Consider the following 26,403-nt stretch of genomic DNA (forward strand, 5'->3'; position numbering starts at 1 on the left):
TTGGTGCTTTTAAGCTCGTTTTGGTGCATATTTATTTGAACTTCTTTGAATAATAGCACCCTACCCTGGAATGGGAAGATGAAGTGAGGGTACTCAGGGTTCAGACTGCAAGAAGTAGGAATCTCAAATTGAAAATAAAGAATAGGAAGAATTATGAAATGGCTGGAAGGCCATAATATCAAGAAACGGAACACATGGTATCAGAGACAGCAGAGTCCCAGAACTAAACAGTTGACACGTGTCTATCATGTGCCCAGTAGATACACAAATCTTTTTATTTGCTTTGTTTTTCGAGTCAGGGTTTCTCTGTATAGCCCTAGCTGTCCTGGATTTGCTTTGTAGACCAGGCTTGCATCGAATTTACAGAGCGCCACCTGCCTCTGCCTCCCTGAGTGCTGGGATTACAGGCGTGCATCACCACGCCCAGCTTGATAGACAAATCTTAAACCACATTTTGATCCTACTTTCTCCTACTTAGAGAACTCCCTGCTACTTGCTCCCCTAACACAAAAAAACCAGTACACTCTGTAAGTAATACCATTCATAGACTAGTACAGCCACTATCCAATTTTAGTCCCTTTTATTCTTCTGTGGTTTGTCCCCATTTTCAGCTTGGATGACATTGTTCTCTATACATACCATCCCCATCCAAGCATTCACACTTACAGTTCTTAGTATCTGAGTCATATCTGTTAAAGTTCATTTATAATAATGACAGTGGTAGCATTTGTTTAAAGTTCATCTTATGCCAAACATTTCTATAACAAAGCTTTTTCATCCATTAAATCTCATACAGTGTTATTCACTCAATTCTCCAGAAAAATACGTAGGCTAAGAATATCCATGTAGGAAATGGTCCCGCATGCTTTGGCCTCCAGTGCATCAGTGCGGCTCCGCGGGTTAAAGGGCTGTCCAGGCAACATGGTTTTGATTCCCTGAACCCATGTAAAGGTGAAGGGAGAGAACAGGCTCTACTAAGTTACCCTCTGACCTCTACACACATGTCATGAATGGCACAGGTGCTCACATACAGCTTAATACACAAACACAGTAAAAATAAATAAATATATAAATAAAGATTTAACCTTAGCTCTGTCTAGCACTCTAAGTGCATTAAATGATGAGCTATCATTCCTGATCTCATTCCTTGAGTATTTTATGTCCTCTGTCTTCATTTTCTCGGTATGTTTGGGATTCTTGAAGACAAGAGCAATACCAAGCAATACAGCAGCATAGCTTGTATTTACCAGTATAACTAAGACAAGGCTACACTATCAACTCATTTCTTTGTGGTTGCTTGCATACACATCAGGCAGGATGTGGTGTTCTGAGTTTGGAGTTATGAGAGACATTTTATTCTGATTCTCCTTTTCCAAAATGGGCATTGCTGATTTTGCAGCAGTGCTGTGGTACGAGCTTGCAGATTAGACCAGGCAGTATTTAGTTTTTAGGAATTGTAAACTAGAAAAAGATCATTATTGGCTATGACTGTTGCTTTGCTTTGCTTTGCTTTGCTTTTTTTTTTTTTTTTTAAGACAGAGTTTCTCTTTGTAGCCTTGGCTGTCCTGGACTTACAGTGTAGACCAGGCTGGCCTTGCACTCACAGCAGTCCACCTGCCTCTGCCTCCCGAGTGCTGGGATTAAAGGCATGCGACACCACCGCCTGGCCTGACTGTTGGCTTTTTTTCCCCCATTATACATATACTTATCCCTGCAAATCTATTTAGTTGCGTACAGTGTGCTAAGCAGGACCCCCTGTTGTGACCAGAGTCTTGCCAGCACAGACTGGTAAAGAACTTAAAACCAATTGTTACTCAATAAGTGATGTACAAAGCACTGGGAACCTGTCAGAGCACTCTCATGAAACTCTGAGGCTGTCTAAGGTTTGTGTGTGTGGTATTGTCACTCACTTGCATAATATAACTATGTAAGAAAGGAATTTGCTGCATGTTGGAGCTCAACTTCACACTTTCCCATCCACAGATGCAAATCCTAATGTCAGTTCAGTTCATATTGTTTATCAAATTAAGGAGCATAACAGCAACTAACATTCTATCTAAGAATGTGAGTTAAAGCAGTGACTTGCAGATGACACCCCAGGGCCTCCATTGCTTCCATTCTGTCACGTAGGTGCTAAGTGTAATTTAAGGTTGGTTTCCATGCACTGCATGAATGTTTACATAGTATTCACTGTACTACAACAAGTGTGAGTGAACATGTTAAGCGTTTTGTTCCTTTCCTCTGTCACTGAAAATATTAATATTTATGATTGACTATAGTTTGGGGAAATGATTATAATTTTATCAAACATGAACATTTACTTTTAGAAGTTAAAACAAGTTAGGTGTATATATTTAGATATATAAACATATTATACACACATGTACATAGAGAGGTGTAGATGTAGTAGAATATCGTTATTGATGAGAGCAATGGTTACCTTCTAAATAACTTGATACGATAAGCTTACATCACTGAACTCTTAAAAACACTTAGCAGGTCAGTAAGATGGCCCAGCAACTAAAAGGACGTACAGTGTCAGCCTGACGGCCTGGGTTCCAACCTCTTACAGTGTCAGCCTGACGGCCGGGGTTCCAACCTCTTACAGTGTCAGCCTGACGGCCTGGGGTCCAACCTCTTACAGTGTCAGCCTGACGGCCTGGGGTCCAACCTCTTACAGTGTCAGCCTGACGGCCAGGGTTCCAACCTCTTACAGTGTCAGCCTGACGGCCTGGGGTCCAACCTCTTACAGTGTCAGCCTGACGGCCTGGGGTCCAACCTCTTACAGTGTCAGCCTGACGGCCTGGGGTCCAACCTCTTACAGTGTCAGCCTGACGGCCTGGGGTCCAGCCTCTTACAGTGTCAGCCTGACGGCCTGGGGTCCAACCTCTTACAGTGTCAGCCTGACGGCCTGGGGTCCAACCTCTTACAGTGTCAGCCTGACGGCCTGGGGTCCAACCTCTTACAGTGTCAGCCTGACGGCCTGGGGTCCAACCTCTTACAGTGTCAGCCTGACGGCCTGGGGTCCAACCTCTTACAGTGTCAGCCTGACGGCCTGGGGTCCAACCTCTTACAGTGTCAGCCTGACGGCCTGGGGTCCAACCTCTTACAGTGTCAGCCTGACGGCCTGGGGTCCAACCTCTTACAGTGTCAGCCTGACGGCCTGGGGTCCAACCTCTTACAGTGTCAGCCTGACGGCCTGGGGTCCAACCTCTTACAGTGTCAGCCTGACGGCCTGGGGTCCAACCTCTTACAGTGTCAGCCTGATGGCCTGGGGTCCAACCTCTGCATGGCACCCCTTCCTCTACACCTGCTCTCACACACATCATGTGCAGACACATAAAAATTTGGAAATTTTCTATGTGGTCCTAGTTATTAATCATAGTAATTATACTGATTCAAAAGAAAGAAATGAAGGGCAGACTGCCACAGAATGTAAATTTAGTTCCTCTCTTGAGGAAGAGATAACGTGGAACTGAGTTGTTGTGCTTTGAAGATTGAAGCAATATTCATCATACATAATTAAACAAAGCTGAAAATTTGTAGGTATGGAACAAAAAAGCCACAGCTATTATAGCTATTACAGGAAGTGGAGGAGATTAATAATAAAATCCAGTGTGTTACCTCATGAGGTTAGAAGAGGAGGGCAGTAAGCAAATACCCTTACTAATTTAACAATTTAATTCTGGAATTGGGGTATAGATATTTCCAAACTGATTAGTACACAGAAGAGTGGGAATGGGGAGCAGGGAAAAAAAAAACCAAACTTACTTTCACAAAGTAAAATTTTTAATAGCAGTTTTGTGTATATGGGAACATAATTTAAAATATTAGTATGTGAGAGAGAAAAAATCATTTGATATGAACACTATGTAACAACATTCCATACACGTGCATACACACACACACACACACACACACACACACACACACACACACACACACAGTATCTATGAACCAAATGGGCATTTTGTCTGAAATCCAGTGATCTCAATATTTTAAATTTGTTTTAGGTAAATGCTGGGAGCTATCATTTTTAAGAGATTGCATTATCCTAGGAACATAAATTACAAAAAGATACCTTCTCAGCTCTCAGTAAAGTTCTGAGCAAAGTTTAAATTAATCCTGGTTAGAAAGCCTTAAATACCTTTGGTGCAAATATATATTTTAAAATTTATTTTGGAGGAGTTTTTAGAAAGTTTAAATACCATTTGTAGGTTTCATGAACAGCTTTTACTGTATGTTGTAGACATTTGTAGATCACATTATTTTTCCTGTTAGCTATTTGGCAAGACAATTTGCTAAGATGGTTAATAGGACACAAATATAGACATTTCATGTGCTGTACCATGTAAATGTAAGCCTTTGTAGTTACATGTTTTTGTAGCAAGAGAATTGTTTTAAAAGGCATGTAATTTATTAGCTATCGGTAGCTGCTTTATTGCCTTGCCGCGCTGCAGTAATAAATAAAAGAAAGTGAACTGATTTTACAAATGGCACACAAGGTGCACATTTTGTGGGGGAAAAGTCTTTTTTTAAAGAATTGGCATTAAATCCTTTTTTTGTGATGACAAAGAGGCTAAGAGTGCAAACTGTATTTTCTGTTTATCGAAAACAGTCTTTTTTTTCTCCGGGGCATTTTTTCCTATGATCATCAAGGGATTTCAAAAGCAATAAAGTGTGGAATCATTGTTCGACTTGAGCAGTATTAAAACTTAGGTTTTAATTTCAGTGAAGTAATAAGATTTGAACCTGTCTCACATTACAGCACTGTAAGGCATTTAGCGATTGTATTTTAAAGGAGGTTTTTAAAATGCAGCTCACTTGTAAGCTAACTGTCTTTCTGTAATTAATAGTTTTCCTTCAGTCTAGGCTGCTGCGATCAGACCAAGAAATATCTGAGTTTTTAGTAACACATACTAATTGTAAGTCTTAACTCCTAATTAGCCTAAATTCCTAATACTTTTTTATTTGTGCCCAAAGCTGCTTAAACGTAGTTAGAGGTGGGGGAAGCAGTATTTAAAGCTATAGTGTGTTTTTGGCTTCAAAAATACAAATGTACAGGTACATATGCATTTTTTAGTTTTTATAAAGAGCAAAATTATGTCAGTATTTTATCCTTCAATATCATTTACTAGTTTTTATGCACCACATTATTTACTTAATTACATACATACATACATGTATGTACACACATATGTATTTACATATGTGTGTATGTACGTTTTGTATATATTTATATTTTAAGTGCAAGATAAGGGTCTATTTGTAAAGCTAAACCCAAAGGTACAGTCTGGATTCTTCCGTATGTAACATTGAAACTCATAGTTATGTCTCAAAAATGCCTTAAAATATGAGCATTTCTATTAGATCAGTATGTGAACATACTTGCTGATAAAAGATTGTATTTACCATTTTGAATTGCTATTGAAAATAATTGCCTCTACAAAAAGAAACATCTGTATGATGGCCCATGGTTAAAGCTGCCATCAATTTTTAACATTTGAGGGTTGAGCTATGACCTTTTATGATGACTGTGAACAGTAACTGCCTCCATTAGCCATAAGTTTTGTTTCTTTATTTTAGTAGATGGCCTAGACTGTAAATATTAGAGAATCTAAAATAAATCAACATATTATCCTAAGGATACAAAATGTAAGAGCTATTTGTGGTTGGGACCCTTTGACAGATAGTTTGGATGAAGCAGATGATTGCCTGCCTAGCGTGTCTGGTCTCCATTGCTGTGCCTGCGGGCAGTTTAGTGCTATGGTTGTATATTGATGTCAGGGTTAGTTCTGAGTGGCTAGCAGTGACAGATGTCTATAATTACAGGCAATGCTTCCAGTATTTCTGAAAAGCCAGCCGATGTTGAACAATTATCTTATTTCTGCCTTGCCAAAGAGCATGTTCCAATTGCTAGTATTAGCAGTGGTGGTATAGAGCGCATCAGCTGCCTTGGGACAAATGTGGAGAAAGCACTTGGTTATAAAACATAAATGCAAAAGATGTTTTTTCAGCGTTTTAAATTAGTTAAGTTCAGTGTTTCCCTAATTTTTATCTCCCCATAATGTTTCTGTTGAAGGAGTCTTGAGATACAAAAGCACATTTGGCACTCTTATTGGGATTTTGTTTTCCCCTAGGCCTGTGTGGCTGGCTCCCCAGTGCCAGTATCCCTTGCTTTACTGAATAGATGTTAAGCAAGTTGGCTTTGAAACAAGTTTCTTTGATGTAAATTGTCTGTTCTGATTTATTGCCATTACAAAATTGAAAATGTATTTCCATGGAAAATTTCTCAAAGCCAGTAAGTAAGTTTAGTTTGAAACTTAATGGCAAGATTATAAAATGATAGAAATTGCTAATCAGGCCAGAGAGGTGGTTCGGTGGGTAAAGTTATTGCTGTTCTTGCATAAAACCCAGTTCATTTCTCAGAACCCTCATGGTGTCTCACAACTGTCGTGGTTCCAGTGCTCTCTTCGGCTTTCGTGGGATCTTAATGCAGTGGTGTCCATAAGCTCACACAATCACCAGCACATTAAAAAAAAAAGCTGGTAAAATAGATATGTCAAGTACCTTAGAATACTGGTGACTTTATGTCTGCTAAGAATTGGAATTTTTGTTTGTTTGTTTGGTTGGTTTTCCTTTGTTTTCTTTTTTGTTTTCATTGTTGTTGTTATTTTTATAGACAGGGTTTTTCTGTGTAGCCCTAGCTGTCCTGGAATGCTCTCTGTAGACCAGACTGTCCCCATGTTCCCTCTCCACCACGCAGTGTTTGAATTAAAGGCATGCAGCATAAATTGTGATTCTTAAATTTTGTTTTAATCTCCTAACCTTAAAGATTTTAGCCTTTTGAACACTTGCCGTCACTTCCTGTCTCAGGTTTTGATGACCACGCCCTTCCATGCTCCTTCTTGGCCAACTTTGCTGGCTCGTTAGAAATGTTTTCATTCTTTGTGATGCAAATGTGAGTGTGTTTTTATCTGGGTATTTTCACCTATACACAGAGTCCATAATGCTACAACTTCCAGGAGGTTCAACCATCCAATGCATTTCAACCTTCTTAAAGACAGGCCTTGTGCTGCAGGTTTCAAATGTTCAGTTACCATCAAATGCCTAGGAAGAAGTTGAGACTGAGTTTCCTCCTAGGTCATACTGCAGCCTGTATGAGGGGTTTCTTGTAGCTTCTTAAAACTAGATGTGATTATCATCATTGTTCAGAATAGAATTTCACAAAACCATCCGGCTCTAACCAGCCCAGCTTGCTTGTTTCTGGATTGTGTTCCCTGTCTGTGGAGGGTGAGTTAGGCATGATCAGTTTTAGAGTGTCCGAATAAAACCAACATTATGACTTCCATCCCAAATTAATTATTTCCCAGGGGAATTACATTTCTCCAACAACAGATTGAGCCACCGGCCCTCGATGGCCAGCAGTGATGGGGAAACTGAACCAGACCCAGCTGCCTAAAACAGGAAAACCACCCAGAATTCAGTCTCGCATCAAAACTGCTAACGCCATAATCTATGGCAGTCCTTTTCTGCTCTTACTGTAATGACTGCTCCTTGGGCACCCTCACAAAAAAATTTAAATTATTTAAATTTCTTGTTTTATTTTTGAATCCCTTTTGTGGATGTACTGAAGGGGAGAAAAAACTTTTGACAATTAGAGGGATTCATTGATCTGAATTGGAAAGACTTCAATAATTTATTACATGTGGAAATATGATTTATCCAGTTGTCTAGTGTGTTGAAATTTTATGGTAGAAGTAGAAATCTATAACGACTCATAAAATGAGGATGAGCACTTCCGAACTGACGCAGACAAGCCTTCATGGGACATCATGGGCTGCTGGTCTGTTTTCTTCCCATCACTTTTCCTGCTGCTCTACTCCAGACCCATTGTGTGTGAGGTGTGGCGCTGCCTTCCATCAGGCCCATTGTGTGTGAGGTGTGGCGCTGTCTCCACCGTACCCATTCTTGTTTAACCATTTCTAAAGCCCTTAGAACATACATCTACTTTCTAGCAATCTATCCAGATAAAGTGCAAGTGTCAGCTCATGGCAGCAGTAGCAGGAGCAGCTCATACATGTGGGAATGTGACTGTGCCGGGACTGTCTTGCTTACTCTGTGCTAATTTAGCATTTTAATCCTTTCACAAACATCTGTAAAAAATTAGCTCCTGTATACGTCTTCATCCTCTAGTTTTTAACAAGCCAAGTTTTAGAGCTTTGCTTAGTTCTTACAGTCACTGTATAGGTGGCTGAGTCCCATGAGTCTTAGCTTCAGACTCCTTCCCCCACCTAGCCCTCTAGACTCCTACCTTATTAGTGATGCTATTTTTAATTGTTTTAGATTTATTTATGTTTTGCTTGCACGTTTGTATGTGTGCATATCATGCATGACTGGTGCTCTCAGAGATAAGAGTGTGTCAGTCACCTAGAACAGGAGTTAGGTGGGTTTTAGCCACCGTGTGTCCTGGGAACTGACCCCAGATCCTCTGTAAGGAACAGCAAGTGCTCTTAACCCTGTGTTCTCTCTCCAGCCTCACATACTATTATTTATTATGGTTTTTTTTTATTCTATAGATAAGATAGAGGCTGTCAAAAATAATTTAAAGTTATACAGTTACTTCATTAAGTAAAATATTTACACACTACACTACAAGGCTAGTAAGAAGTAAATTCTCAGTCAGAGCCTCATGTATGGTACATTGTGTGTTTCCTCCTGGATGACAGTACCTTACGAATGCGCACTCAGTACACTGTGCTCGTTCTTGTTCTTACTGACAGAAGGAAGTGTTTCCTGAGCACCTGTGTAACGTTGTCAGCTACTAGTCAGACTTTTGCGTGTTTATGAGTAATTTACAAAAGAGAAGACCTAAGATAGAAACAGGTTTTAGGTTGTTGCTGCAAACATTGCCTGCTCTGAGTTAAAACCAAATGTTAGTATTTTAAGGGTTTGGCCTTTGAAGATAAAGTTTTCATTCATTAGGCTAGTATATTAGAATAGTTAAAAATGAATTGAAGGAACTTCTTAACTATGTAATAAAGGCTAGGAATGCAGCCCAGTTTATGTAATACTTGCCTAGCATGATAAAGCCCTGGACTTGATCCCCTGGCACCACACAAAACTAGCCATAGTGGCACATGTCTATATCCCAGTATGCTAGAAATAGAGCCCGAAGGATCAGTTTGTATCTGCTACATAGCAAGTTCAAGGCCAGTGCTGGCCACATAAAACTCCATCTGGAAATAGAAAAGCATACTTGACCCAGTGGAAAAGTATGAATGTCAGTGACTTTCATTCCTGGATTATTATTTCAGTCCTTACCATGGCACAGATTTCCTCCCACCTGTAAAGAATAAAGAATTAAGTATCTTAATAGGAAGGAGGAAGTTACAGAGGCTGTTTTTGAATTAGGAAATGGGATGTGGTTTCAAAGAGAGACTCTGAGAAAAATAGAATTACAGAATAACATAAATAAATCAAAGAGGCTAAGAAGTAGAGATTACTTCTGAGTAATTGTCTTACACCCACTATAGCTACAAGTAGACACACTTTTTCAGAGGATTGGATTGATGTGTGTACACAAGAATTGGATTGAGTGCAAAAGATTCACTGTGATTTACTTTTTTTTTTTTAATGACTTCACAATTGAAATTGTTGGTTTTAAATGTGCTTTGGCCATCAGGAGGTGACTTGGCTACTGACACCATTAGCTCCATGTGTCACATTTGCCTAGTGTAAGTGCCTCCTGGAAAATGGCACTGTTAAATGATTCTTTAAATAGTTTTGCCATCACTTATTTGTTCCTTTTTTTAGAGCTAGCTTTGAATAATTGTTTTTTAAATTATTTTTGAATTACTCTACTGCAGCAAACCCCTTATAACTCATGTAGTCACATCCAGAGTTTGAAAATGCCTTCACCATGCCACTAGATACCAGGATGAAATTCAGAGTGACAAGAATATTTTAAGTGACAGCAACAAAGATTCCAAGCCATTTCCTCCCTGTACCTGAAATTGGGAAGGCTTACTGCCCTTCTCTTGTGTCTGACATCAGGTGACAGGTCCATAAACTCTGTGCTTTTTAGGTTGTACGCCCGAAGAATGATGTTTCCAGAGTCCCTGAGAAGGCTTGGAAAATAGTTAAGGTGAGTTGAGTAACTGGTAATGGTGAGGGGATCACCAGCCTTGTGCTTGTCTCACGACCACTTCAGATTCTCGTTACTAAGATGGACACGTGCACACAGGGATGAGGGCGTGGTTCTTTGGATTGACTTCCTTTTTTATACACTACATCAGCTTAGTTCATAGGGCTTAGAGCCAAATATTTCAGTCGTCACTAATTAGTAGGACTAACTGTATTGTGAAAGCAGTCTACGTTTCTTGCTGGTAGCATTTCTGCATTACTCCTACCTGATCGGGTAAGTTTTACTGGATAGTAACTAGGACCTGCTGTCACCTTCAAGAAGCATGAAGAGTAAACAAAATTCTTTGCTTCCCAGTTCCTCACCTCTGCCATTATCTACTCACAAACTTTTATAGTAACTGTTTTGCTTTAAAAATCTAATCATACCATCCTGTATGCTTGGTGCTACAAGATTTTGTTATAATACACAATTATAGATAAACCTTTAAATGGCTAAAATGCCTGCTTCAATCCATGGTCTCAAATCTTCCAGCCAAGCCCGGTTCTTTTGCCATAACCTTGTTTGCATCTTTTTCAGTGGGTTTGGGAAATAATACCTAGAATCTTAGCATGGCTTTACCCACAGAAGACTGGTGTAACAGAAGCTTGGCTCCAGATAGTGAGGGAGTTGGCAGCCAGCAAGCGCAAAGCTGTGTCAGGACAAATGTACACTCTTCATCTTCTCTGGTTGGCTTTCAGCTGGTTGCACCACAGGAGTCACTATGAGCTGTGTATCCTGTGACAATAACTGGTGCACTCGACCCGGGTCCCTCTTGGCTAGGGACAGCCTGTCGGGAGGCATTAGGTTCATGCTGGTGACGATCCTTAGCCAGTGGCTCCCTGAAGGAGAAGGAGGCAAACAGCCAGATTCTGTTGAACAGGTGGTAGTTAGACCTTAGCTCTCGTTGTGGGGGTGGGAAGGAAAGAATCTCTCCAAAATTACCATCTTACTAGTCCTCACACTACCTATGCATTTCTGTCAAATAAGTGATGGTTTAGAGACTTGTCTGGAAATATCTCTGGCAGCCTCTGGAACTCCCTTAACTTTTCCACCTTCCTTTATCAGCCTGGATTTGGGCCCATGTCAGGAATGGAAACCCCACTGGGATGCAAGCAAAAGAGGAAGCATGTTCTTAGCCATGCATCAGTGGAGGCCCCTACTGGGAGAGGGGATTATCACAGGCAGCAGGCAACCCTGCACCCCAGCCTGCTGAGCTCATGCTCTGCCACAGGATGTGAAGCAAAGGAAATGTGAGGCCAGAGTGCTTGCTCCAAGCCTCCTTATACAATAGGTCATTGAAGCAGATTGGGAACGCTTCTTAAGAGATTTATTAGGTCCGTGTCCCCTTAGCAAGATGGCCACCACAGATGGTGGGTTCAGATATCCTGGTTGCAATACAAATTTAACATCCAGGTCACACTTCCATACTGGCTTTTCTTTGACATATACTTTCAGACTCTACTGATTGTTCCACCATTGCTGTTTAGTTCTCAACTTAAATTATGGTTTTAAATTAAATTCTGCAAAAGGATTTTTTTTGTCCTAATTTCAATCCTATGTTTAGTAACTTTATGTTAAATGCTATGGAAAGGCTAGCTAAGATTAGCATAGATCTATTCAGCATCACTATATTTGCATATTTAATATGTAGCAATGATGTTTATACCATTAATTTCTTGCTTTAATGATAAGTTTATTACAATGGTCCTGTTTTAGTCAGTTTCAAATCTCAGTGAAAGAGCTCAGTATCCTTTCTTCCTAATGGTTCCGCTAAGTAAGTGCTGTATTGTTATTTTACTTCAGTGCAGTCTGCTACCAATACCTTCTATTTTAACAGGGTCCTCAGACAGAAAGGACAGAATTAAATGCAAGACGAAAATAATGAAATTTTCTTTCCTATTCATAATATACCGTTCCATGTCAAAGTCCTGAATCCTTCCTAAGTAGTATTAGCACCTTTGTCCTGTACGGGGTGCTGTCTCCATGTGGGTGCTGTTGAGCACAGGTTTGCAGATCACAAGGCAAAGCCTTAATAGATAAGTCACTATGGTAAATTAATACAGTGGTTTAAAGTTCAACTGGGGATGGGTCGTGTTACCAAATCCATGTTATTTGATGTAAGCTTGTGAGAATAAGGTAGTTCAAAGAAGGTATGTCATCACCTGATAGCAGGAGTCTTTGCTGTTGATTTCTACTGTGCACAATGTGCTAAAGCCTTTGAGAAGTTATAACATCTGAAACATCTATAGAGAGCCTATGTGTATTAACTTGCTGTAATTCTCTGAAAATTCATTATCCAAAAATCTTAATTCATTATAACGGCTCCTATGAAAACCTAAGAACTGGGTTTCTCTTGTTCTCATATTTGCACACAATGAGAGATTGGTTGTTTCTAATTTGTTTCATGTGGTGAATCTGAGTACATCTCACAGAGGGCTTTATTGAGTCTCTGTGACTGTCATTATATTCATCAACCTCTAGGAGCTAACATTCTGGGTTTCCCAGTTCTGTAATCTACTTCAGATGTAAGGATTGACATAATTAGCTTCTCACAACTTATAACCAGAATAGCAGACATCTAATTCCAAGTATGAGATTAGAGGGGGAAGGGGGGAGGCAGTTTAAAAATTAGCACAGGCTTTACTTCTACTCTTTATTAAATTTACAGCCAAATATGTTGTTGCTGTTTTTATGTGGAGTCCCTTCTCTGGTTGTCTTCTTTGACTCTTTTGAGGAGCTGTGTGTAAGAGTATTGAGTAAAGTAGAAAAATAAAGGGATGAGTGAGCTGTCCACCTATAAAAGCATAAGCAACATCCCCCATTAGATGAGCTCAGAGGTTAGAGAGTTCTGAAATTTAAAAGAGCCTTTGCAGTAAAAAGCAAGGATTTATTAAAATTATGTTTTAGGAATACGTATTCTCAAACAATTTCTGACATTTCTAGCAATTTCAATATTTCATGAGCTGTTTCAGTGTGTGACAATGAAAATGACACTTTCTAGCTTCGAAGGCAGCTACTGTTTAGAGGCAGTTCAGAGAGGCCATGGCCCAGGCTCAGGTAGCCTGCATGAGGGGCTGTGCTGTGTTCAATGCCCAGCACCACAGACAGGAAGCAAAGGACAGCGGGGAGAGAACTGAAGGTTCTTTGTTATGAAATATTGAAATAGTTGTTTTGCCCCTTTAACAAAGGCAATTTCTGTGAATAGAATGTGTTAATTGATTCAATATATACATAAGGATTTCAGAATTACTAATGCAAATTTCAAAGTTTTATTGGTCTTGATGGTTTTCTTTATACTATTAAAATCTCTGTGAGTGCTAGAGAAATGACTTAGTAGATAAAACACTTGCCACACAGCTTGAAGAATTTGGATCCCCAAAATCCACATAAAAGCTAGACAGGCAGGATAATTCCAGCACGTCAGAGGCAGAAGACTGAGAATCCCCAGGGCAAGCTAGCTAGCAAAAATGGGCATGCTCCAGTTTCAGCAAGAAACTTTTCCTCAACAAATAAAGTGGAGAGTGATACGGGAGCCAACCGTGGTCACTTTCAGCCATACACGTTCTTAATCATGTCCACACACATGACTATTCATACACGTACACAACACACACACACACACACACACACACACAGTCCCTAAGAGAAATACCACCTTCCCTTTCTGTTGTGTGAGGCCTTCTCTTGCAAAGGGTAGCAGTAAGCATTCCGATATCTGTTAGGCAGAAAGGTCCATGAGAAGGGATAGTGGGAAGTAGCGTTTGTAAAGTAACTGCCACATGCCAAGTTGTGTAATAGGGAGTTACCATTCAGACATCCCTAAAGCCCTTAAAGTCTTTGTTATGAATTACTGTTAATTATTAATTCTGCTTTTCCAAATAAGGAACCAAGATCCAGAGGCTTTTAGGAACACCTGTTAATGGCAGATTCAGAATCCAAATCCAAATGTCTTTGGAACCAAAGCCTGTTAATTCTTTTGCTGAGCTCAAGACCATGTTCTAAGCACTGCTGAATCAAGAGCATGTGCTTAAACAGTGGTGAGACATGTGTTCTCATGGGAAGCTGACACTACAGCAAGATCATGCTTATTATATGATATTAAAAGTATCAAAAAAAATATCAATAGTAGACTTGAAACCATGGATATTCCCAAGTTTCCAAGGAAGGAAGGAAGGTCGTCTTAACTAACCTATGAGAAAGCTTTCTCCAGGAAATAATTATGCTTTAAAACCACACCACTTTATACAGCAAAAGTTTGCCAATTCCCGTGTTTAGTGAATCAGATTTTAAATATGAGATCTTGCTTTTTAAAAAAAATTGAAGTAGAGTTGATAAACATACACATTTGATCATTAATTTAATAAGCATTACTAAAGTGGTGGTGATAGTTGCTCTCAAGTATACTGAAGTAGGAAAACAAAGGAGGGCTGAAGCAGGCAGAATTTGTCTGTATAAAGCACAAAACCAAAGGCATGGCTGTGTTTTATTGTCATTTTATTATCCAGCCTTGGAAGAGCAACTGGCCACTTAGCCGGTCTCTTTTCGTGGCTGTGGTGGTGGTGGTAGCAGTGTTTGGAAGTAGTCTTACTGTGTAACCCAAGTTAGCCTCCAGCTCAAAATCTTCCTGGTTCTGTTTCCTGACAGTTGGGATTAGAGCCATTCACCACCATGGCTCACCTTAATCTCTTATTTATTTCCTCAGTGTTAACATGTGTCTCATTAGAATCAAACTACATTACTAGCTTCTGAAGTGAAAAGTTAGTAGCCTGTATGCTGAGGGCAGCCTTTCTCTCCTTGCATCTCTATGCTTCCTGTGAAGGAATTTTATGATGCAGTTTCTTCTTGCTATCATAAAGATATTTTTGTAAAATTGACTTAAAATTATTTTAAAGTAATAAAAGTTGTAGAAAGTGTTCAGAACTCTGAGATCTTTTATTGACTTGTGCTTTATGGAAAACAATTTTGTAGATATTCCTCGTGGGCAGATTATTGCTCACCTCTTAAGTAGTCTTTATCTATCACATTATTAAATTCTAAATGTTAGAAGATATTTCCATATTATGTTTAAGTTCTCCGAATGACACGAGGTCTTGAAAAAATGTGAGTCTTTTAAAGGAAATGCTGTAATCATACATTGATTTTAAATGACCCTGTCACACGTGAAAACAAATCAGATTGTTGCTCTTAATGAGCTTTTCAATTTACTATTCAGTAGATCAGATAAGTGGATTTAAGAGGTAATGATCCTGTTTAGTACTCAAGCTTGACTGTCAGATCTTGGTAGTGGAGAGAAGTCCCTGAGGACAGAAGCGTTGACACAGCTCTAGATGGGGTAATGGGGATCAAAGCTAATGGATGCTAAAAGGAATGGTGCGAGTGACAAGGAGGATTGTGGGTAAAGCACTGCCTGCCAGTGTTGACTGTTTCCTCTTGCGTGTTATTGCTTTAGATCTGATACTTTGAGAAACTGTTTTGACAGCAGAGCATGACAGACCTGCCTGCCTAGCAAACTCTCACAGCAGGAAGACTACTGGTGGGAACCTTAGTTTTCAAAGATGCACTGCAGTCACTCAGTTTTTCACCATGACATAATGAAAATCAAATTTAAATTGTCAGTTTTGCCAAGAAGTAGCTTTTATAAAGTCTTGGAATGTGAATTTTGTTTTTACAGAAATACAGAGTAGTCATCATTTGATCCAAAAGAAGAAGTTGACTAGGAATTAACAAGAAGGAGAACGTGATGAAAATGCCGTAAGAATAGGCCACTTGAAATAATGCATGCCACTGAGCAGTGAGTGCTGGCGCACACCTTTAATCTCAGCACTTGAGAGGCAGAGATGGACGGATCTCTGTGAGTTCAAGGATGGCCTGGTCTACACAGTGAGTTCCAGGACAGCCAAGGCTACACAGAGAAACCCTGCCTCAAAAAATCAAAAAGAGAGAAAGAATGTCATGTCCTTTCCATGTTCTGTATCTTCCAACAGCATCTAGAACATTTATGACACACTATTTTTGTCTTTAAATATGATTGTGAACTCAAGAGGGATAGCTAGTGCTTGGACCAAGTAAAGCTAGTTTTAAGTAGTTTCATTCATGTTTTCATCCTTGGTAAGCACCAGAGCCTTTCAAATTCCAGTCAGCATGAAGTGCACACAGTGTGTGTGCTCCTGCAAGAGCAGTGAGCGGGGAGAGAGAGAGCAGAATGCCAGGTCTCCACTGTTATCTCATAGATATAGGATCTCACCAGATATTCACAGATTAAAATAACAATCCGAGCTAGTTTTTATAAAATTTTTCATTATCTTTTCATTCCCCCCAGAATACGGCATATCCTAAAATGGGGGAGGGTACATTTCATTGTTTGATTATTCGCATTGTAATCCAGTCTTAGTCCACCCATTGCTTTTTCTATTACATATTAAGTATACATGTTGAAGTCACTCAACTTGTGGGGAGAAAAAGAGTAAGACATGTGAGCCCTCAGGGATCTTCCAGCATAATGGGAGAGGTAGACAACTAAACATTATGATGTGAAAGCATCAGGGTAGAAGAACGGAGTAGATACACAGGAAAATACAGCTCAGCCTGCCTGAGAGGGACAGTAAGGCGTTGAGGGAAGATGCCTTTTGAATGGTGGGAGGGGAAGAAGGCCGGTGCTGACCAAATGAAGAGTCAGCGAAGTCCTAGGGATTATTCTGTCCTTCAGTGCTTAGACTTGAGAGAAATGGTTGGAAATGGTGCATACTTGGGGCCAAGGTATGAAAGGTTTACATACCAAAAGGCATATTGATGTCAGATTTCCCAAGAGGACCAATTTGAGTCTTTCTGGCCATGGGTCATGGTAAATCAAGGGGGAAGTTTTCCTTTCTGGATACCATTCTTCAACTTTGAGCCTTCTTTGTGCCTATAGTCTTCTGATTGAGGAGCTCAGTGGTAACTAGTTCCTTGCCCTCTCTTTCCCTGCTGCTACAAGTATCTTAGGACCCTACAGTGATCACAGCAGCCATTGGACGATCATTGGAATACTTCGGAGGACTCAGTCAGCAGAAGAGACAATGGAAATTTAAATATTACTTCTCTCTCTGTCTGTCTGTCTGTCTGTCTGTCTGTCTCTCTCTCTCTCTCTCTCTCCCCACCCCCAGCCTCTTCCTACCATTCTGCTCCTTTCCTACTCCCCTCTATAGTCACCCCTTCATTTCTCCCTGTATCCCTGTCAGTTACACTGCTAGCCTGAGGAAGAGGCTTCCAGACACAGGACTCAAGCTGAAAATCTGTAACACAAGATTCTGATTTGCATAATCTTTAAAATTCAAATACAGTACTTATGTTCTCCTCTCCTGTGTGACCCTTTAACTCTGAGTGATTTATTTTCTTACTGTGACCTGTGGCAGAATATCAAGCTAATGTGTAAAGCTTAGTTGTCTTACTTAGTGAATAGTATTTCTCTTAGTAAACTTAGAAACTAGGGATGCAATGACAGAAGTGCGATGCCACTCAGCTGGTGCCTGGCAGGGACAACCTGGAATCCCACCAGAGCACAGGGGTGTAGAGGTATTAACTACTCTTTGTCAAGCTCCCAGGGACTGGCCATTGGCTGCTGGTGGGATTTCCCCACTTGAAGTGGAATTATGTGTTCAAATGTGCAATGTGCCTGAGGGTGAGACACAAACATCACACCCCAAACTCTGCCCACTTAGAAGCTCAGTGGATCCTTCAGTCCCACCATCCACAGTTAGACTTGTCTGTCTCAGGTAGAGAGTATTACAAGGAGCGCCTGTAACTGATTCACATTCCCTGGTTTTCTAGAAACACTTACTTTCATAATCACCATGAGTTATCTTGAATTTATTGATGCTTTGCTGAAATCTAGAATAGGTAGAAAATGTTTGTTTTAGATTCTTTTACTGAGTACTATTTTCCAGATTTTTTTTTTCAGGGCAAAGAAAAAGATGGCTCCCAGCTTTGAGGTGTAGTGGGTGAAAATGAGTGTGGGTCTGTGTGTGTGTGAGCACATGCACATTCCAGCAGGTGTGCTTCCTGTGGGGAGTTAATGCAATCCGGGACACTAATGTTTTAATTTCAGTAGTCCTCTGCTCACTTCCTGTTTCGGTGTGAATGTAGCAGATCTTTGAGTTTTAGACTTGTTAATTTGAGTCATTTTTTTCCAGCTGCCTATGAATTCTACAGCTTCTCACACTTCATTTTTGATGCAGGTGTACGCACGTATGTCTGAAGTCTTAGGAATAGCAGATGATAACCATGTTCTGGAAACATTCATGACGAAAATGTGAGTGTCTGTGTTGGTTTTTCATTTCCTCTGTTGTTTTGATTTGCATAATGTCTTACTGCATTTGAATCTCTTTATAGATACTAATTTTTAGTATAAAATCTTGGCTTTGATTTTTAGTGTGTTCATTGCTCTTCATTGAAGCTTACTGGTTATACTTAAAACTCACCATCTACAGGGGACTGTAATTTGTTAGGATGTCCACATGTTTAGAGTACACAGTATCAGAAGAGGGTACTAGAAGGACTTATAGATACTGACTCTACAGTTCATTGGGCAACATTGTTTTTTACTTTATGATTAAAAACAAAACACCCTACCTCAAAGATCAATGAAGGGCTAATTGTAAACTAAAGTCACAGTTGCCTTAAACAAGAGCACCCAACCCATTGGCTCTAGCAAAGATGTGTTTATAGAGCTGAAGGGTGTCTCCTTGTAGTCACACATTGTGTGCTTCTACGTGCATGCTATGTGTCTCACGGACAGCCCTTGCAGGAGCAAAGCTGGATCGGCACCACAACTGTAAGTCAGTTTTGGCCACCAGATGCTGGTTCACCTTCATTTACTTCCTTTGTGATGATAATGCCTATTTCTACTCTGTTTGGCTTAACTCCAAACTTAATGTTTCTCTTGCGAATCACTTAACATTATAGGCTGACTCACTTAAGAGAATTATTTACGCAGCTATTTTAAACTTACAGAATTCTATGCCAATGTTCACTATAGATTGATTTATAAACATTTAAATGTGCTATAAGAATTTTAAAAATTCTGTTGAAATTTGAATATGCTTTTCATTTTATTATTGAAGTCACCTAACTTACATAAAATATGTTTATGTTCCTGTGGTTCTCCCTATGCAGGTGGCTATCTAACAATGTAAAAAATTTCTTTCATATTTAGTGTTACAAACCTTAAGTACTGGGGAAGATGTGAGCCTGTAATTTCAAGGACTCTTCAGTTCCTCAGTGACCTTTCGGTTGGATATCCTTTTCCTTGTCTGAGTGATGTACTAAGCCAGCAGGTCCATCTACATAGCCAAATGTTTTCCTTGCATCTAATTTTCCAAAAATTTACAATAAAATGTCTGATCTGTTTAGCCTTATTTATAAGTGTATGTTTATAACTGTATACCGAAGCATTTTTCATCATAGCTGATCTTAAATGAACACATATATATATTCCTGCCTATTTTTGCTTATAGTAATATAGACTAATAAACAGCTACAGAATAAAGTATCAGCACCTCTGTGTCTCAGTCCATAGTTCATAATTTTTAGAAATTCTTTTTCTGAAAGAAAGCGCATAACTAACTTGAAGAGGGTCACGTGCTCTAGCAATCCTTCTCAGCCAGCATGGCTGGCACGAGCTGAGACACACAAAGGAGCCACAGAAAGAGGGGTACAGGTTTCTTAACTACCTTTTGGATTGTCGGCCTCCTTGCCAGGTTATCACTAAACTTACTCTAAATTAAGATTTTCTATTATACATTCAATGTGTACATTTTTATCTCTAGAAATCCTTAAAATTTTGAAACTAGAAATCATCCTTATTAGATTAGTTATTATAATATTTCTACCAGTGAGAATCAGATTATAGATTGTAGCTTGCAAGTTAGCTGTAAGATACATAGATGTTATGATAAATAAGTAATAAATAAATAAGCAAGCGAGTGAGCATTGGCTTAGTTAATCTGTAAGATTAGCTGATATTTTAATATAAGGACACATTCTGAAAACAGTTGGCTTTGGATGGAACCGTTTAATGTAGTTTCATTCCAGGAATATGCTTGTATTAGTTAAGTTTAAGATTGTGTTCCTCCATAAACCATAAAAGATTTCCAAAGTATTAGACACCCACTTTTGTGCTGGAATTTAATATGCAACTTTTTATTGGAAAATAATCGTCCTTGTCTGGCAAAATCCACCATGCAATATTTCTGTTAGTAGGTATAATGCAATAAAGACAGGGAGGGCTATTTATCACTACAAATTTTGAGGATTTCAGGATTCTTTTTATTATTTTAATATATTTCTTTGATATTAAATCAGAAAAATGATAAATTACACCTGTCCAGGCTGTTTTTCCTCTTCACTGGAAAGTGATATACAACCCAATTCCAGTGGTCATTTTGGCTTTTTAAGATATGTATTTTTTCTTATTAAAAAAACTCAACCTGTATTTTTTTCTAATAATGGTGCTGAAACACTCTTTATTTCTAACATATGAAGTGGTTTATAAGTACTTCATAGTATTGCAAACTCTCCAGGTTTTCACAGAGAATTACTGTGAAAACGTGTTATCTGGCAAGAAGGCTTGTGTTGTAGAGCACAGACCTATTGTTTAGATTCACTCTGGTTTTAGTGTGAAAATGATATTTAATATAAAATTAATGTGATTTGTATTTTAGTATAATTTGCATAATGCCTAATTCATTGGTATCTATTAAGATACTTCTGTTATCTGTTTTTAGATACAAATATAACTTTATTTTATAAGCTGTTTATTCCTTTTAAATATCTCTCAAAATTAATTTTTAAAAGTCATATTTTCAGAAAACTTATTAGATGAAGGTTAAAGGTTATAACAGATATGAATTATTTCGATGCAGGTACATTGATTTATATTTTCTAACAATTATTTCAAGTTTGCATATTTAGAAATATAGATTAGCTCAATTTGATTTCAGTGCTCAGTTATTTGAATTATAAATCATTATGTCCCTTCTAGCTGATCAGTCACGAAGTATCTTTGAATTCATTTACATAATGGAATATGTGCTTGGTGTATCCATTTCGGTGCAGTTGCTACTTACCTAATGTGTGTTTTGTTGTTCTATCCAATTTCATTATTTTATGAGTTTTTAAATTGAGATCTTAAAGTAATACATGATTTTTGTTAAATATACAATAGCATTCCTCAGCTGTAGAAACCATGCAAGGCAGTAATGATCACCTACGAGTCTGCATTAGTGAAAAGCCTTATTTTGATACTCGAAATATTTTAAAAATATTATTAGCAAATTAATAAAAACCATGTGGTCTTGTAATTTGTTTTTCTTAATTTATAATGTGTGTCACAGCACTTTGGGTATATTGTTTTGTGTTGTTTTGGTTTGGGTTTCTATTATTTTGTGTGCTTCAAGTGGCTGTTAGTTCACTGCTTACAACATTCAAAGCCAATCTGTGAGAGTTGATTTTTTTTTTTTCTTTAATCTGACCTGGTGCTTGGAAATTAAAATTACGGAAGATTGTTTTTAGGAATTACAGAAAAGCTAGAGCCCCCATCAAGCAGTGGCCAGGCTTACATGCGTTTAGGGCTGTCTGTCACCATCACATCCTTAGGCCCCACACCAGCACCTCTCTCTCTGCAAGGCTCTGACCAGGACCTGAGGACCTGCCTCCTTAGTGCAGCTCTGCACTGCTGACTGGGTGCATATGCCCGAGCCAGGCTTTCCATGGCACATGTTCCCGCAGCTTTGTTAGCACTAAATGAGCAGTTGTGACAGATCAGAGGTCATCTAGCTTCCTAAGTGAGGCTGTGGGAACGGGGTGTTGATGACTACACAGCCTCTTCCTGTCCCACCAAGGGGCTGTTGGCTTCTGTCTGCGCCCTCTGAGTCTGTGAAGTGTGCTGAAGTTGAAGCTCAGGAGCCCTTTTGAGAGAACTTTTATATTTTTCCATCAGATTCATTGCCATGGATGGATGGATGGACAGACGGATATTACATCTTGCAAGTATATTTAAGTAGCTTTTTACTATGCTCTCAGAATTTCCACAAGTAAAATTCAAGAATTCTTCATTCTCAGTAGGTTGAGCTAATGTGCAGAGAGCTCACCTACCTGCTCCACCTGGGCCCAGCCGTCCACAGGCAGGGTCAGTGCCACGGAGCGCCCCTTCCCTGAAGTGTTTACACATCTGGAATTCTCGTTTCTATCTGGATTAGCAATGGTGAGACTGTTGAAGTGAGTGGAGTAGGAAAGCCTCTGAGGAAACCAGAGAGAGTGAAAGTAACAAAGCCCTTCAAATTTAGCTCCCCCGGCTGCTGCAAAGGGCAGCGCTGAGTCTCTCCAGCGCGCTTGTCGACTCCACCTGGCAGCACGCGGCCGCACTGTGGGCGTCACACGTGTAATAGCAAGCAGCTGAGAGCTCTTCCTGAGGACCAGAGCTTGCCCACACCCATGTCAGGCTGTTATAGTGCTGGCAACTACGCACACACACACACTCACTCATATAAGTAAAAACAAAATCTCTTTTAAATAAAAATAGACCCCATAAGAAGGGTTCTATGTTAATCTTTCGCTTTATTCTCAACAGGTCATTGGACCACTGGTTTCTTTATTATCACAAAAACACCTAGAGATTCTGAGTACCAAGCTCAAAATGAGAACTGGAGGTCCCTTCTTTAAAAATCACTCATAACATCAAGATTTCCAACAATAGAGCTTGAAACCAAGATGAGACATCTCTAAGTCTAGCCTGGAGCCCCATCAGATGTGTGGCTCGTACCCCTCGGGGTCTGCCTGTTACCTGTGATGTGAGGAAATCATTCTCTTTCATTGGCCTTGGACTAACTCACCGAAGATGATTTTACATTTAACATAGTGACTTCTACATTTCATTCTACACTCATCTTAATTTTCTGCAATTTCTTGTTCTCTTTCAATTCACCTAGGCATTCGCCAAATGCAAGGCAAAAAAGCCTTCGATTCTAAGAGAATGGGGCCTGATTTTGGACCTCTTTCCATAGTTCTCCTCTAAGAGCCCAAAGTCAATTGCTTTACTAACATAAAACATTTTAAATCTAGTTCATATTATATACTAATTGTCTGGAAATGTATACATTAAAAATAATGTGGTATGTGACAGTGATATAACTGGGTTTTTGCATATGTATTGCATGTACTTGTGCATGTATGTGTGAAGTATGTACTAGTTTTTCAGCTAGGGTGGTGGCCAGCCATCGCCAGTGACCCTCCTGTCTTCACCACTCAGTGCTGGAGTTCTGAGTGTGCTTAAGGCTACCCTTAGCTTCGCATGGGCTCTGAGGTCTGAGCCCTGCTCCTCCTGCTTACACTGCAGGCTGGCTCAGTCCGTGATACAGCTACTTCTGAGGAGCCGGTTTTATTACGTAAAGCAAGCATCCTATTAAATGTAATACTTTTCTAAATTACCAAGTGCTATGCATAGTAGCTATTACTACTGGGGAGCTGTGGGTTGTGAATAGGACGGGAGTCAGGAGAAAATACAGGATGAGAGATGAAACCAAAGTATAGAGTAAAGTCACAGTGAAACATGGAAGTGAAACCGTGTGTCACAGGAAGTCATTTAGAAATAAGGAGTAGAAGTTGTACTTTTGTGAAAATGTTAAGCTTAGTACGCTGTTTTCTTTCCCTGCAAATGCTGTGTGAGAATGTTGAACAAAACTCGTTTCCAGATGCATCAGCTCTCATCGTCTTAGGTTTTCTTTCTCTGTCCAATATTAAGAAAGTCATTGGAATTTAGCTCCTGCTTCTAGTTGTGTACTGGCCTCAAGTGTGGTCGTCCTCTACTCGGGCACCTATTTAGGCCTTCACCAACTTCCTTCTTCACAAGACCATGGTCCTCAGCATTTGGCTCTGAGCATTTTTCTTCCAAAGCCCAGAATCACTTCCACTTGCTTCTCAGATCAAGGTTACATCGCTGATAGTCAAGTCATTTAGCACCGTTGCTGAGTTCCCTAACTCGCTGCTGGCAGCAGCTATTTATGCTTTACTCTGGGGTGACGGACATTAATTTTTCTATCTGCTTGATGCCTTCCTTGCCCATCACTGACTCAAAATGCCAGTCCCCATCCTTTGACAGGGTGGCTCAACTAGGTTCTTGTCAGATTTTCATAAAGATTTTAGAAAACCATACTGAAATAGTTTTAGTCCTTAATTCCTTAGTGCTTGCTAAATATTTAATTCTTTTCATTGTTTTCTCATCATATTTGATTCTTTGTTGTTGTTGTTGCTGCTGTTGCTGTCTGTTGTTCATTTTTTAATACAGGGTTTCTCTGGGTAGCCCTGGCTATCCTGGACTCACTTTGTAAACCAGGCCTCGAACACACAAAACTCTGCCTGGCTCTGCCTCCTGAGTATGGAGATTATAGGAGTGTGCTACCGTGCCCAGCTCTTCTTAGTCTTCTTAAACATGGTGTTCTTATGAATACATCTTAGGTATGAGTGTAATATTGTTTGCTATGCATTATTCTTTTTTCTATTATATTGTAAATTATTAGAGATTAAAACTTAACTTCTGTCCAGGTGGTGGTGGCTCCTCCTGTGCCTTCAATCCTAGCACACCACTCAGAAGGACAGGCACGCAGATCTCACAGCCAGCTTGGTCTACAGAGTTAGTTCCAGGCCAGCCAGAGCATCACAGACAAGCCCAGTCTGAGAACACCAGAGATAAGGACAAAACAAAATGAAACCTACTTCTGAAAACTTTACATTATTGGCTCTTAGAACGTATTGTTACCTCTCCTATTGGGTGACTGAAACTTGAGTCCATTGGTTAAGGTTGTGACCATACGTTTCCTCAGGATTTAACTCATATTTCTGTCATACAATCTTCTTATCTGTTGACTTGCTCTTATTTTCAAGGTGTAAATTGTCTGCAAACATGGAACACGTGTGTCCCTGCTGTATCTGCCTAAATTCTCTCATTGTCCACCCTGCTATGCTTAGTGACTATGGAGCACACTTTTCAATTCTGAAACTATTTTCACAGTTTAACTCTGTCATTGTAAGGTATAGCTTTCGGTTAACATTATTCAGAATCACTTTTTTGGGGCTAGAGGACTAATAGTACTTGCTGATCTTGCAGAGGACACAGGCTCAGTCTCTAGCACACACATGGCAGCTCACAATTGTCTCCAACTGATGTCACATTGCATATATGTGATACCCTTACATCATGCAGGCAAAACACTCACGCATAAAATGAAAAATAAAAGCAATTTTTTCTAATAATATATTTAAAAATTGTATTAGTTTTCTAAAAATTTTTGTTTGTTTTTACAATTGGTGGTCTTTTAGATTTGATAAAATGTGATAGATGTGCTTGACACAAGCTAAAGTCATCTGAGAAAAGGGAATCTCAATTAAGAAAATACCTCAATAACATTGGCCTATAGGCAAGCTAAAGGGCATTTTCTTAATTAGTGATTGATGGGGGAGGTGTTCAGCCCATTGTAGGTGGTTTCAGGTTTCTGTCCCAGGGCAGGTGTCCTGGGTTCTTTAAGAAAGCAGTGTGAGCAAGCCATGAAGAGCAAGACAGTAAGCAACACCCTCCATGTCCTCTGTGTCAGCTCCTGCCTGCAGGTTCCTGTCCTGTTGGATTTCCTGTCCTGACTTCCTTTGATGATGAGCGATGGTATGGAAGTGTAAATCAAACAAATCTTTTCCTCCCCAACTTGATTTTTATGCATGATTTTCATCACAGCCATAGAAACCCTAAGACAAGTTGGCAGACCTAACCATGTTGTTTTAGGGAGGAATATGGAAGAACTTTGGAATTCTGTATTTTTAAAAAGTCATTGAGTACAGGGCTTGGAAGGCTGTTCTCGAGGAGCTTGGAGAGTAAGAGTGTAGAGGGCAGTGTAGAAGATGGAGGCCTGGGATGTGACGTTTCTGAAGGCAATTGTTGTTGTTGTTGTTGTTGTTTTGAATTAAGATTCTTTGGTTCAGGCTGGAGAGAGAGCTCAGAGGTTAAGAGCACTGTCTGCTCTTCCAAAGGTCCTGAGTTCAATTCCCAGCAACCACATGGTGGCTCACAGCCATCTATAATAAGATCTGGTGCCCTCTTCTGGTGTGCAGGCACACATGCAGACAGAATACTGTGTAAATAATAAATAAATAAATCTTTTTTTAAACGATCCTTTGGTTCTGGTTATCTAGGGCTGAAG

At 39.6% G+C, this 26,403-nt stretch overlaps 1 protein-coding gene across 3 annotated transcripts in view; it reads left to right on the plus strand.

Annotated features, from left to right (window-relative positions):
- RANBP17 (RAN binding protein 17) overlaps window positions 1-26,403 on the plus strand; it is a 300,545-nt gene that overhangs the window by 174,562 nt on the left and 99,580 nt on the right. For 2 of the 3 annotated variants that reach the window (XM_084764395.1, XM_084764396.1), the window contains exons 15-17: window positions 10,088-10,147; window positions 18,400-18,473; window positions 19,377-19,457. In XM_084764395.1, coding sequence (XP_084620521.1) covers window positions 10,088-10,147; window positions 18,400-18,473; window positions 19,377-19,457 — 215 coding nt within the window. The remainder of the gene's footprint in view (window positions 1-10,087; window positions 10,148-18,399; window positions 18,474-19,376; window positions 19,458-26,403) is intronic. The other variant, XM_084764397.1, reaches the window with a different exon arrangement.

The sequence above is a fragment of the Acomys minous genome (assembly GCF_964271855.1).
Source record: "Acomys minous genome assembly, chromosome: 16".
Lineage (NCBI taxonomy): Eukaryota > Metazoa > Chordata > Mammalia > Rodentia > Muridae > Acomys > Acomys minous.